Source organism: Brassica rapa, chromosome A09, assembly GCF_000309985.2.
Source record: "Brassica rapa cultivar Chiifu-401-42 chromosome A09, CAAS_Brap_v3.01, whole genome shotgun sequence".
Classification (NCBI taxonomy): Eukaryota; Viridiplantae; Streptophyta; class Magnoliopsida; order Brassicales; family Brassicaceae; genus Brassica; species Brassica rapa.
Window position 1 is genome coordinate 17,619,608 of NC_024803.2, and position 12,850 is coordinate 17,632,457.

The following is a 12,850-nucleotide window of genomic DNA, read 5'->3' on the forward strand; positions in this document are numbered from 1 at the left end:
AGCCGAAAACAAAGAGCATGTAAAACTGTTTGGCATTTTCGGCTTAGTTTGGCAATTTCCCAAAATGGAAGTTCGGATAGTTCGGTTCAAAACAACTCTTAAAGAACTAGATTGAAATTAATGTTCAGTTCGATTTGGTTTGGTTTTGAAGTGAAAAATTAGGTTTGGCTTAGTCTAAGATACCAATACAGCGTAGGTAACAAGTAACCGTTCGACGTGACCTATGTATGTATTTGTCTTTTTGAAACTTAATATTCAATCGTGTCTAACAAGTAACCAAGGTTGCAAACAAGTCAATGGCTAAAGCAGTTTATTAACCACTGTTAAAATTCTAAAAGAGCAATTTAGTTTACACTCTTACTAGCTAGTTACACAGTACCACAAAGACACAAATGGCAACGTCACTCAGCCCAAACTAACTTGAATATATTCTTACTAGCAGTTGCAGAAATCACATTGTTGCTCCTGTTTCTCAACATCTCTTCTTGTGCTGAAACATTCCCGTCCTTCAAAAACACAGATTGATTGTTTTCTAGTTCAAAATATGTGTGTTTAAACAAAGATCTCATGCAAGGAAGAAAAAGAAGAAGAAGAAGAAAAGCTTACTAGTTGAGAATAGGCAGAAGCAAGAGATACAAGTGTTGGGTACATGTCAAGAACAGCTATGGCTATTTCCTCAGTTACCTGCGGAACCTGCACCAAGAAAAGCTTAGAACCAATCCACAATACTTTACTCAAAAGACTTAAACAATAAAGATACTTATTATCAGCATACCTGCATAAGCTGAATGGCAAACACATCGCTGATCGTCATTTTATCAAGATCTTGACACCTTTTCACAAAACGATCAAAACAAGGATACGCCGCCGCTTTGTTCTGGCCATCATCATCATTCACCAGCGACTTGTAGTACTGGTGTATTGATTTAGTGAGATGGCCGTATTTTCTCAGCGTCTCACCAAGCCCGCTTGTCCTCAACACATCAAACCCCTCCAGAATCTCCGTTGTGAAACAACTACACAAGCATATATATATATACAAGTTTGGTTCCATCTCTCAAAGATTAAATGCATAAACCAATCAAAAAAGAAACTCTTACGCTGTTTTGATGCTTTCTGCTGCATCAGACTGGTTTGGATCCCCTTCCACGACGTATATCAGCTTCTTGAATCCAGATCTCTGATAAGCACACACACCAATTTTAAAAGAAGAAAACAAGTATCAAGGAAACGTTGAGTAAGTAGAATACTCATCACACACCTGAAGTCTAAGCTTTTGGTCTCTGTAGCGATTGTCTCTGATTGAGGAGCGTAAATCATCAATGTTCTTCCTCTCAACAATGAAGTCCAGAACATACTCAGTCCCAAGGCACTTGTGCCTAGCGATCCAGATACAGTCCCCTACTGGTAATCTTCTAACCTACAGATTCAACAACCATCATTACAGTTAGTTTGTGTTAAGTATGATGATATTTGTCCATGAAAAACAAAGGATAACCTCAATCTTGATCTTGAATTCAGAGCATATGTAATCAACTATTTTCCTGGATCGTGATCTGTGAATAAGAACACTTTGATAAGTAATTCATAAGAACGCTCAAATCGAAAGAAATGAGCAGAGAGGAAAGATTAGATGCTCCACGTACCCCTTAGTGGCAAACTGTTCCCGGTCATCGAGTATCAAGATCACTTGATAAGCTTCCTCAAATGCTTCTCCAAATGTAAGAGGAGGAAGGCCTCGGATATTAGTATCTGAACGCAACTTTGTAACCATGAAACATATATATGCTCATTAATAAATATACTTACTCTGCTGATCTCAAGTAATAAAGCTAAAATTGCAAATGGTTACATACAGAAGATGAGCAGGCTTGCAATGGATCAGATGGTTTTAAGGTGTATCCATCATTGCTAGAGCGGGACTTCTTAGCATGAGTTCCCTCCAGATCAACTTGACCTGTAAATTTTCAGGTAAGAATTCATAAAAGGAAACATCCAACCTTCAACAGACACAGCAATAAGGATCATATGATTGCTAAAGACCCTACAATTTTGCGGTCTAGAAGGTCCTGCTGAATCTTTCCTTCTGTTTCGAGAGTCCGGACAGGGGTTATAAACTTCTGCTTGACGAAGATGGCACATTACAGATAACCAGAGAGTTGATGGATCTTTGTCCTGAGATCCATCTGAAACTTCTCTGAATGCAGCAACGACTTGTTCCTTAGAATACCCAAACGGTGTAAACTATACAAGAAAAAGACAAAAAATTAACAACACTGTATAAGAAAGAAAACTGAAGATTTAAGATACCATTTTGAAGGAGTACCTTTTCAAGAATATCACTAGGAATGGCTGTTTGTTGTTCTCTAATGGTACAAGAGGAGATGAAATTTTCATTAGCTGTTTCATTATCATCATCTGATAAGATGTCAAGTGTAGGTAATCCAGATCGTGTGATACAATCATTTGCTACTTCCCGACCTTCATCTGTCAGCATGTACCTATGAGAAAGAAAACACTATCACATCCTATGTTACAAGGTAAATGTCAACTTATCTACATATAGTACTAGTCAAAAGCCACAAAGATATATATATATATATATAGTTTAAAGTTGAGTATTTATTTTACTTTGCAGGGTTGCTAGATTTGACCACTAAACCCTTATGTATAAGAGTAGTCATGCAGCTCCATCCACTATACCACTCCCTCTTAGAGTTTCCAAGTCCTGCTTTCCCTTTTCCTTTCTCTGGACTAGTAACATGGAAGAATATATCAGAGAGAGATGATATCTAGGTACAGACTCAAAACAACATATCCAAAAGGTTAGGAAGGAGCCTGATTCATACATACCCAACAGGAGCGTGTGAGAGGCCACTAGCTTCAGCAGCATCAATAAGCTCTGCTTTGCGCATGAACTCCTTCCCATTCGCAGTCTCTCTGCAGGGTATAACCAAAAGAACAAAACAGTCCTGAAGAAGGGTTTACAGAGAGGGGAAAGCAACAACACATAGAGAGTATCTGAAGTAACCAACCTGTGCAACGTTATTAGTAATGCATAAGCCACAGAGTTTCTTTGCGGAGTGTAGCGTTTTCTTCCCTTACCCTTGTTCCCTGAAACCATAAGTTTAAAACCTTACATTTGATGTTCTCATAATGAATAGTTAACACCATTTACCAGCAGAGTCTTCTTGTTCAGAAGTTTCAGCTCCATTATCAAAATATCCTTTCGTCATCTTAAGCATCCACTTGCCAAAGCCCCTACACCAACCAAAACCCAATAATCAAACTGAGTGATGGGATCATTCAGCGACTAAGAGAGTAATAAGACTTCACATTCAATGTTACTCAAGAACCCTAATCGCTCAAGAAACATACTTTATGTGGGATAAGTCTTTGAGTGTGGTAATGGGATCCTTGGAGTCGCACACATTTCGATACGCCTTGAGAAATGTCCTCTCCAGGTTCTCGGACAGACCCTTGGGCTTATCTGCGTACTCTCGCTTCTTCATCAACACGTGATCCGCTAATCCTTGGTTCTCTCGACACACCACCCTTCTCTCCTCATCCATCACTACCCCTCACTCCAGAGAAATCTTATCACAACCTCATCAAAGGCTCCAACTTTCGTTTGCCGGAGATGTGGAATTAGCGGTTTTACGATTGAAACCGATCGGTTTAGATATTCCTGATCAAACCGGTTTTCGAATCAATTTTAGTGACTGAATCCTCTTTCTGGGAAAGAGGGTTTCAGCCAAAGCCTACAACAGACTGAAAGACGTTTCTACCCTTCCTGGCTCCCTTTATAAAATTAAAACGTCTTCTTCATTTTTTCTTGCGACGACGGCTCGTTTTAGGGTTTCGAATCAAATCAGGATTTTCAGCAAGCTGCGAAACAATTATCGATTTTTTGTAATTTATTCCCGCGAGATGATTTACATATCGACTCATCTGCTTACTGAAGTTCTCGAATTTTCAATTTTTGGGTTAGATACGTCTTCTTGATTTCTTCTTCTATTTTTTAAATTCGTATTGTCTCTATGGAGAAGGGAGAGAAGAAGAAAATGGGAAGAGATAATGCCATTTTTAGAGAGCCTTCTCTTACATTGAATTTTTTTAAAAAAACTAGGGCACTGTGGAGGCAATCTCTGTTCTCAAGTTCATGAGCAGTCATGTGTCTGTTTACGCTGCTGCCCATAAAGGACTACTCAAATCGTAAACAGTTGTATGAAAAATCCCTTTAAACTGAAGGGTTTTCTTTTGAATATGCTGTTCTTTTTACTGTCAATCAATTATCAATTTTACAACAAAGTATAAGATGAAAATTGTAATCTAAACCAAAAAGGGAAATATAATTAAGAGGCTCTATAATTAAATTATCGAAAATATTTATCTTTTATTCTGAGTAATAATGACGTCAGAATAATTGATAGTTAAAGACTTAAACAGTATATCACATTTCAAACAACTTTAAACCAACAATGCGCCAATGTTTTAAACAGTATATCACATTTCAAACAACTTTAAACCAACAATGCGCCAATGTTTTGGCATTTCCATCAAACATTGATATACTGATTTACAGTTTTAAACTTTAAACTAGATTCTGACGTATGTTTTATGTTATACATTTTTTTAAACTAATTTTTCTATTTGTATGTTTTAATCGTATTTTGTATTTTATAATCATATTTTTGTGAAAAAAAATTTAAATGATTAGTAAAATGTTTTAATAATTGTATCAAAATAGTAGCACTAAACATATATTAATAGGTCATGTTCCTAATTTAATATAATAGATGAGTTAATATGTTTGTTTAAATAATTTATTAGTTGATGAATATTTTGCATGTTCCTTGGAATAACCTGCAAAAATTTGTAACCAAAAAAAAATATTAATGTCTGATTTAAGCTTAATAAAATTGTAAGGATATTTTTTTATTTGTATAATTTATTACAGTTAATTTTCTTTCTAATAAAAGGCTAAAAATCAACATCAAAATATTTTCTCTTCTTTAGATGACATCGTATTGGGTTTAAGATGGGACGATGTTGTTCTGAAGTCATATCATTATCTTCATTATTGCAATTGAAATATTTTTTTTATTGGGTAGTTTTCTTTTTTTTTTTGTGAAATGATATAGCATTAGTATTAGTTGTATCGTAAAAAGGTGTTGGCTGCAGAAATCTATTACCTATATAGTAGAATCCGTAACTTGTGGAATTAAAGTCACTCAACAATTTCATCCACATTGGTGGACCTCATGTGGGAGTCCTTAGCCATTATTAAAATATTATATTTTTTTTTGAATAGTTAAAGATTCTTAGCATAAAAATCCGTCTAATGGTGGATTCTAATTACGAGTTAGACACAACATATATCAATGGGTCATGATCCTAATTTAATAGTATTGATAGTTATATGTCGACACTGAAAATATAGCCTCTCACATTCCTTCCTCTATCTTATGATAATCTTCAAAAAGATAAAATAATCAAAAAATAGTTTTACACATGTTATAAGCTTTAAATTCGAATGCCAAAAACATAGAAAAATAATAAAAACTGGTGAAACTTTTCTCTTCGATTCTTTATATATTAATTCTTAAAATATATCCTCACAATGCCAATAATTTTTTATAATAAGATAATGCCAAATAGATTCATCTTATCAATAGTAACATGCATAATCTCTAGCTAGTAATAAATGAAGTTGAAGTTGAGAACATAAATTGATTAAAACATATAGAACTAAAACAACTTAATCATAAACATATGAGCAAATCAGAACGTATTTATATACAAATTCAAGAAATGAAGTTGCGAGAATCCGTTCCATCAACTAAGCAATCACGAGTAGTTCGAAATTAAGCCTACCCCAATATTTATCCCACCAAAACCCAATAACATCACCCGTCTTGAAAGGTCTTCCCCCAAGAACGGAAGGCAATCCATATAGCTTGAAGTTTCCATGTTCATCTTTCTTCATTGCCACACCCGTTGTAACTTTAGAATGGTGCTCATAGAGATGTACCATCTCGAACGAGTCAGGTTTTAGCAATCCTTTGCAACGTTTGCTACCCCACAGAGGAAAGATCTTGGCTTCTACTAACTCTTTGGGGATCGTTATTGTATTGCTCGAATCTGTGTCTGATGCTGTCAACGTTATAATTATGTTCCACTGGCTGACTGGATTGAAAATCTCGTTATTTTTCCTTTTTGAACTGGCTTTGGACGTCTTGTTATTTTTCCTTTCCATGATTAAACACACAAAGATATATGAGTGTTTTGTGTCAGCGATATATGTAATTTAGGTTTGTATTTTAAGGAACTTGTTTCTGTATTATGGGTATATCTATATATATAATAACAAGAATAAGTTGTGGTGCGTGGGTGATCGTAATTAAGAAATTGACTGTAAAATAGATTCTGTTTTTTTTTTACATTAATATCGTTAGACTCATGCGAAATTAAATTGAACATGTTATCATTTAGCTAAAATAACACGAATTTGTTTAATATCTCATCATATTGTGGCTAGAATCACACAATGCTTCAAAGTACGTAACCTTTTGTAGTGTTTCTAAAACCATAAAATGTTGGAAAAATAGATAAAGAGTTTCTTCGGGATGGTTCGTGTGGAATACATACACTAAGTTTATAATCCGTTGTATTTCATCCGTAAGATCTTTATTTTATTAGTATACAAATATTTAATAAATTTAACATTATTTACCAGCAGTTCATAAACAAATTTGAGCCGTACTCTAAATTAAACAGAGAAAGCAAAATTGAGCGAACTCTTCGGTTTAATTTTTTTATATAAGATTTTGATTAATTTGGTATAATTGAAGGATATATTTGTTTAGAAATTATTTTTATAAAGAAAATATTGCTTAACCGATCAGTTTACTGTTTACCAGAGAAGCGAAACCAAGTGATTTTGCGTCAATAGGTTCTGACTATTTTTGTAGAATTCGTGACATACCTGAGGCCAATTATAGTTGTGTTTGTGGTTAATTAGGTTGATGCATGAAAACCTCATGATTGTGAGTAGAGAGAATTACATGGAAAAGTTTTTTCCATTTCCTTATCAGTTTGGTGTGAGTCTGTCGAAACATTGGAGTAATTGCCTGCAGGAGTTGCTGAAAACATGGTTGCTACGCTTCTTGTTAGAAACATATGTTGGCTCTGTGACACTGTTTTATGCCGCAAGGACATGGTATCTGACATGTCTCCATGGGGTTTAAGTCTCGTATTTGGCACACACTTTATTTATGTTTTGTCGGGCTGAGGATCATTAGTAGAATTTATATGTTATATAGTTATTATCTTGCTCAGAAAAATAAACATTGAACTTGATTCTTACGTTTAGACACCAAGAAATCAGAAAAGATACTTAAGTTTGCTTAACTGGTATGAGGTCTCATATGATAACAGAAAATAGAATTAGTTCTGAAGATAGTAAAGTCTCTCTCATATCCCCCTCAAAACGACGAAGCTTTGAGAACCAGCATTCTTCTGAATCTTTGAGATCTTCTTCAGAATATCAGCAAAAGCGTTCTTGTCCTGTAAAGATCCACAAAAGAGATTGATTCTCTCCATAGTTAAGCTCAGATATCATAATCTTAGAATAGAGTTTTCTAGCAAAAATATTACCTCTCTGGTCTTAAGTCTTGGCTTGAACCCGTTGACAAGGTCCTGTGTAGTGACTTGCTTCTTCTCCATCAGAACAGCGCGGATTTCGTCTTCGGTCACAGGTCCCGTAGCAGAAGCTGGAGTTGCTTCAGCTTTCACGGCTGCTGCGTTGGATCTTGAAACCGAGTTGCTTTTCTCTTCCTTCACATGACAAGACAAAAGTAAATACACTCCAAAACGTAAAAACAGAAGCAAGTGTGACTTACATTTTCAGCCTTCGCTTTCTTCTGAGCAGAGCTGCTGCTGGTGCTAGGCTTTTTAGAATCGACATCATTCAGTTTTCTCTTTCCCTTGGATGGTTTTGCAGAAGATGAAGGTTGTGCCGGCTGCTTTGGAGGAGGACTGCTCTCAATATGTACTTCTTTGGTCGCATCCTTCTGTTTCGAAATACTGAAGTTTGTCTCCTCATCTGAATCACCGTCGTCTTCATCTTCGTCAGAGTCATTCAAACCATTAGACTTACCAAGCAACTTCTTCAACTCTTTACCAGATTTGCTCAACCCTCCCTCCTCTTCTTCATCCTGTAAATTAAAAAAAGTTGGGACATCACAGAGCCAACAATTCAATTCAAGTGTTCAATAAACCAAAGACAGACCTGCTTTATTTCAGGAGGAGCAGGAATCTCAGGTGCCAGAAGATCTTCACGTTCCTCGGGATCAATATCAACAGCCTCATCATCATCAGTGAAAATCTCTTCATGCTCCCAATCATCCCCTAAATAAACCAAACACACATTAGGAAAATTAATTTACAGACAAATTTGAAAAAAATAACAACAGACCTTTCTCAATGTCATCATCATCATCCATGTCAACATCACCACCCCTTGGACCTTCTTCATAGTCATCATTGTCATTACTCTTTTGATTAAGACCGAGTCTACTCTTCCGCGACGCCTCTTCCTCTTCATCTTCCTCCCCTTTTTCGACATTACCTTCTTTTTCCTCGCCGCCTGATGACTTCTTACGACCCCTGCCACTGCTTCCACCCGCCTCTTTGTCATTCTCACCGCCTTTCATCATCCACCTCTGATACCCATCAGCCGTTTTTCTACGGTTATCCATCTTCTCCTCCGCTTCTTCCAGTGTAAGTTGCTTATACTGAGCAACCTTGTTGAAGTTATACCTAACATAATACAAAAATCTCTCAGAATCTACCATTTTAGAGTTTACATAAAGTTAAGAAACATACCAAGAACCAGCGGGAATAGCGACAAACTCCTTGTTCTGCATCACTAAGAGATAGTAAGTTGCAGACTGGGAGCCTTCAAGTTGCCCCTGGTACTGAAACTGACCAGTCTCATCTTCCAAGATCCAAGGCTTCTTCTTTAACTTCTCCTACAAAACCCCCACAAGCATTGTCTTAGAATGATTTGTAATAACAACACGATGATGATGATGATGATCCAACACAACATTACCCTTTGTGCATCTGTGAACTGACGACCCTGTGGTATGTCTTTACGGAGAGACCATTTGTTCTCATCAGAGCCCTTCTTGAAATTGGGAAGACCGGACGCGAACCTACCAATGAAGTAGTTCTTGTCCGTGGGTGTAGCCGCACGGACGTTATACTCCTACAAAAAAGAAACAACCCTATTTGATTTTTTTTTTTGTCTTCATCTCTCTCTCTCAAAGCGATTATGAAACTGAAAGAATCAAAAACCCGAATTAATCTGGTGAGGACTGTTCCGCAGTCGAGACACTTGGCTTTGTTCTCAGCCATGGTTTTGCCACACTTTAGACATAACGTCATGTGCCTGCACGAGCTTCCGTAGAGATCGGACCGCGATCCACAGCCCATGCACGCCGGCTTTAGGACTAAACAGTGCGACATTTTTGATCCGATCCAAGGAATTGTTTTCTTGCCTTTCTGTACACGTCAGTCAATACAGAGAGAAATCGAATTTAGGGTTTCTTGATTTCAAAATCCAAAATTACGGGAAGGAATCGACGATGATTTTCGATGTGTTTAATCGAATCAAGAGGGTTCTCTGTTACCTTCGGGTCCGAGATTGCAATTAGAATTTGTGTTTCAGAGAAGGAAGAAAGATTTGTCTCCGTGGAGAATACAAGGAGAGGGGATACAACCGACTTATATAGGGATTCAGATCCGTCTTGGCAAATGACTTATCTGCCCTCAGATAAAGAAATTCTGTATAATTAGATTTCCTTTTATAATTTCATCTAAAGCATTTTAGTGGTAGTCTTTTTTCTTCAAAATATACACACTCACTAATTTATTAAAATAATTACAAAAGAAGAACAAAACAAAACTGTAAAAATGGTTCTAATAACATGAAACATATCTACACTTGTCTTTATTATTTACATTTAGTTAATTAATTAAATTTTTATAAAAGTATTGATATTATACTAATTTAAATACCTTTTTAATGGATCTGATTTAACTTCGATTTTTATTCAGGGTTTAGTTAAATAATTAAATCTTAATAAAAGTATTAATATTGAACTTGTAAAATGCTCTTCAAAATATTTAACCAATAATGATGCTCACTTTTATTCTAACACTGTTTTGATCTTTCCACACCTTTTACCCTTAAATGTAAAACATGTTTTCAAGTAAAGTCAAGGTTGAAAAACATTTGGAAGCATATATTTTTCTATCTAAGAAAAGACCAAAATACCAAACTGATAAACCAAATCTAAGACACTCGATTCATAAATCATTCTTGTTAAAAACTACATTTGCACCAACACAAACATGAAATAAAAGCATTACAAACTTCAAAAACAGATACGGTTTCGTTTCATCATAAGCTAAAATTCGCACAAACACACTTAAGTCAAAGCCTTTTCCATAAATGGAGAAAGACCCATCATTCATAACTCCACCAACAGATCCTTAGATGAGGAGCTTCTCAATAGCATCCTTAAGCTGCTGAATCTGAGATTTCAACTGGCTAGCCTCGTTTGATGTAACCGAGCAAGCAATCACGGGTCTTGTTACACCACATGCTCTTCCAAGTGCTTGTTTCGATGGCACAAACACATACGGCACATTCTGCAACCATTCAAAGGTAGAGACAGAACAACTGTTAAGATACAGATCAGAATGTTTGTACAAAAGATTATTAAAAAAAACTTATAAAGATAAGCATATGCAACCTGTTTCAACTAGACAAAAACAACAAGAACAATGCTTCAAATGTGAATCACAGTCTTTGGTCTCATGTCAGAACAATATTCATGAATCATACATATAAACTAGTGTTATGTAATAAAACAATATATACAAGATTCAACAGCACTGACTAAACACATCACTTAAGGTCTGTTATTGGAGCAACAAATGAGCTTCTCAATGCTAAAATAACACATATATTCAAGAAACTAAAATCTACAGAACAATCAATCTGTCAAAGTCTTTACTACAATAAAAATTCATGTCTAAGAAGCCAACCAATCAATCATACACAGAGATGCATACACGTTCTTCAAGATTCGTAAGGTAAAAGAAAGGATAAGAAGAAACCAATACCTTGTCTTCAGCGAGAAGAGGAAGATGAAGAAGGATCTCGAGAGGCTCAGCATCAGCAGCCATAACAACGAACTCAGAGATACCACGGTTCAATGTCTTGGTAGCTTCATTAGCTCCTTTCTTGAGCTGTTTGTAGTTCGTAGCTTGCTGGACAAGATCGAGGATTGTTATCGCTAGCTGAGAATCAGCTAACGGGTAGGCCTTAGGGTTAACTGCTTCAACCGTCATCTTTCGCCGCAGAGTTCTAAGAGAAGAGATGAGATGAAGCAGCTAGGGTTTTAGTTTTTGTTAAGAAGAGACGATGATTTAGGGTTTTATAAAGGGAAGCTCAGCGGTGCCTCTGGCTGGGTCAGTAGGTTAGGAAACAGAGGAAAAATATAAATATTATAAAACATTTCCAATGATTTAAGCCCAGCCCAATTGAGTTAAGCATGCTATTTTGAAACCAAAGAAAAGAAACTGGATTCAACCAGAATTTTACTTAACTGAACTAACCAAAAATTATCTTAATTTTGGATAAAACCATATCATATCCAAACAAAAACTAAGATAGATACTCGGGTATATTCAAAAGTTTCGAAATTTTAGATCGTATTTGGTTCCAATATTCTTATGTTTGAATCAAATTCATGTAATTGCTTTGGATTTTTTTTTATTGTGTTTTCTGGGTTTTGTTAAGATATTTTACATGAACCATTTATTAAAAAAATCTTCAAAAGACAAAAAAAAATTTTTGTTGACCAAAAGAAAAAAAATGAACAAAATAAATTTTATTAAAGAAGTAACAAACCCTACATCTTTACTTTATATATATATATATATAAACAAAAATAGATTTTTATTTTTGAAACATTTAATTCAAAACTTTTTTTTATTTTCAAAAAAAAAATTTGTTTGAAATTTTATTTTGAAATCCGAAAATTCTTTTTGAAACTATTTTAAAAATTATTATTTTAAATCTTAATTATTATTATTTTTTAAACCATGAACTATATCCATCAAATCCAGACCCTAAGTTTATATTAGTTCATCTTAAAGGTATACTAGATTTTGACCGCACGTACGTGTGGATATTTTTTCATTTTATAAGTGTATTTGATATTATTACAAACTTTTTAAATATATAATTTTTTCATTTTAATATTATATATTATGTAACTCTATAATATTATTATTTATATTTTTTATTCAGTATTATTATTATATAGTGATTTGTTTAGTATATTTTACTTTGTTATTAATTTTTATTACTTACTAATATTTTTTCGAGTTAGGTACAATAAAATGACAATATGAAATAATCAAATATATAACCTCATTCCAAATTTTTATTAATTTATACATTTTGCTATAATACATTTTTAAAATTTATATATACATGTTTTACATAAAAACATATAATTTAACATATATTATTTTAGTATTTTACAGAATTTATACGTAAAAATACTTTTTTGTTTGAATAACATAGCCCTATTATTTTAGTAAATTTTATACATAATAACATCTATCATATTATTTTAGTAAATTTTATTCATATAGGATATTTTTGGATGTTATGATATTAAGTTTTCAAATAATTAGATTGCTTTAATTTTTAAAACATATATAGTTTATTTTTTGTGGTTCATTTCAAAAATTTATTCTTTAT

The 12,850-nt window shown here is 34.4% G+C and overlaps 4 protein-coding genes across 5 annotated transcripts; all 4 read right to left on the minus strand.

The window, feature by feature from the left end:
• Nucleotides 1-213: 213 nt before the first annotated feature.
• LOC103839872 (crossover junction endonuclease MUS81) lies at nt 214-3,703 on the minus strand. 2 transcript variants are annotated; one of them, XM_033279799.1, is made up of 15 exons: nt 3,379-3,703; nt 3,179-3,261; nt 3,036-3,114; nt 2,854-2,940; nt 2,632-2,754; nt 2,327-2,501; nt 2,049-2,244; nt 1,857-1,957; nt 1,647-1,762; nt 1,499-1,556; nt 1,262-1,420; nt 1,101-1,180; nt 776-1,016; nt 607-693; nt 214-532 (listed from the first exon to the last, which is right to left on the minus strand). In XM_033279799.1, the coding sequence occupies exons 1-15, from the start codon at nt 3,570-3,572 to the stop codon at nt 509-511; spliced, it is 1,803 nt and encodes a 600-aa protein (XP_033135690.1). In that variant the 5' UTR covers nt 3,573-3,703; the 3' UTR covers nt 214-508. The 2 variants fall into 2 exon arrangements, with proteins under 2 accessions (XP_033135690.1, XP_009114608.1); XM_009116360.3 differs by having other exon boundaries at nt 227-506; nt 3,379-3,696.
• A 2,139-nt stretch (nt 3,704-5,842) lies between these two features.
• LOC103839954 (putative B3 domain-containing protein At4g12617) lies at nt 5,843-6,259 on the minus strand. Its single transcript, XM_009116435.1, has one exon. The coding sequence runs from the start codon at nt 6,257-6,259 to the stop codon at nt 5,843-5,845; it is 417 nt and encodes a 138-aa protein (XP_009114683.1).
• LOC103839874 (transcription initiation factor IIF subunit alpha) lies at nt 6,217-9,800 on the minus strand. Its single transcript, XM_009116361.3, has 9 exons — nt 9,699-9,800; nt 9,364-9,570; nt 9,119-9,274; nt 8,890-9,035; nt 8,480-8,823; nt 8,294-8,412; nt 7,905-8,219; nt 7,660-7,839; nt 6,217-7,569 (listed from the first exon to the last, which is right to left on the minus strand). Exons 2-9 carry the CDS (start codon nt 9,532-9,534, stop codon nt 7,477-7,479), a joined length of 1,524 nt encoding a protein of 507 aa, XP_009114609.1. The 5' UTR covers nt 9,535-9,570; nt 9,699-9,800; the 3' UTR covers nt 6,217-7,476.
• Nucleotides 9,801-10,350: 550 nt separating this feature from the next.
• On the minus strand, nt 10,351-11,496 carry LOC103839875 (NHP2-like protein 1). Its single transcript, XM_009116362.3, has 2 exons — nt 11,200-11,496; nt 10,351-10,722 (listed from the first exon to the last, which is right to left on the minus strand). Exons 1-2 carry the CDS (start codon nt 11,425-11,427, stop codon nt 10,564-10,566), a joined length of 387 nt encoding a protein of 128 aa, XP_009114610.2. The 5' UTR covers nt 11,428-11,496; the 3' UTR covers nt 10,351-10,563.
• Between the last annotated feature and the right edge of the window lie 1,354 nt (nt 11,497-12,850).

Bases quoted from the DNA above. Each gene is read 5' to 3' on its own strand.
- LOC103839872 (XM_009116360.3), bottom strand. From the start codon at position 3,572: ATGGATGAGGAGAGAAGGGTGGTGTGTCGAGAGAACCAAGGATTAGCG. The intron at 1,763-1,856 runs GTATGTAACCAT...ATGGTTACAAAG, and splicing joins TGCAAGCCTGCTCATCTTCT to TTGCGTTCAGATACTAATAT. The intron at 1,557-1,646 runs GTACGTGGAGCA...TCTTATTCACAG, and splicing joins GAACAGTTTGCCACTAAGGG to ATCACGATCCAGGAAAATAG.
- LOC103839954 (XM_009116435.1), bottom strand. From the start codon at position 6,259: ATGGAAAGGAAAAATAACAAGACGTCCAAAGCCAGTTCAAAAAGGAAA.
- LOC103839874 (XM_009116361.3), bottom strand. From the start codon at position 9,534: ATGTCGCACTGTTTAGTCCTAAAGCCGGCGTGCATGGGCTGTGGATCG. The intron at 9,036-9,118 runs GTAATGTTGTGT...GGGGTTTTGTAG, and splicing joins AGTTCACAGATGCACAAAGG to GAGAAGTTAAAGAAGAAGCC. The intron at 7,570-7,659 runs GTAATATTTTTG...GGATCTTTACAG, and splicing joins CAAGACTTAAGACCAGAGAG to GACAAGAACGCTTTTGCTGA.
- LOC103839875 (XM_009116362.3), bottom strand. From the start codon at position 11,427: ATGACGGTTGAAGCAGTTAACCCTAAGGCCTACCCGTTAGCTGATTCT. The intron at 10,723-11,199 runs GTATTGGTTTCT...GAATGGTTGCAG, and splicing joins CTCTTCTCGCTGAAGACAAG to AATGTGCCGTATGTGTTTGT.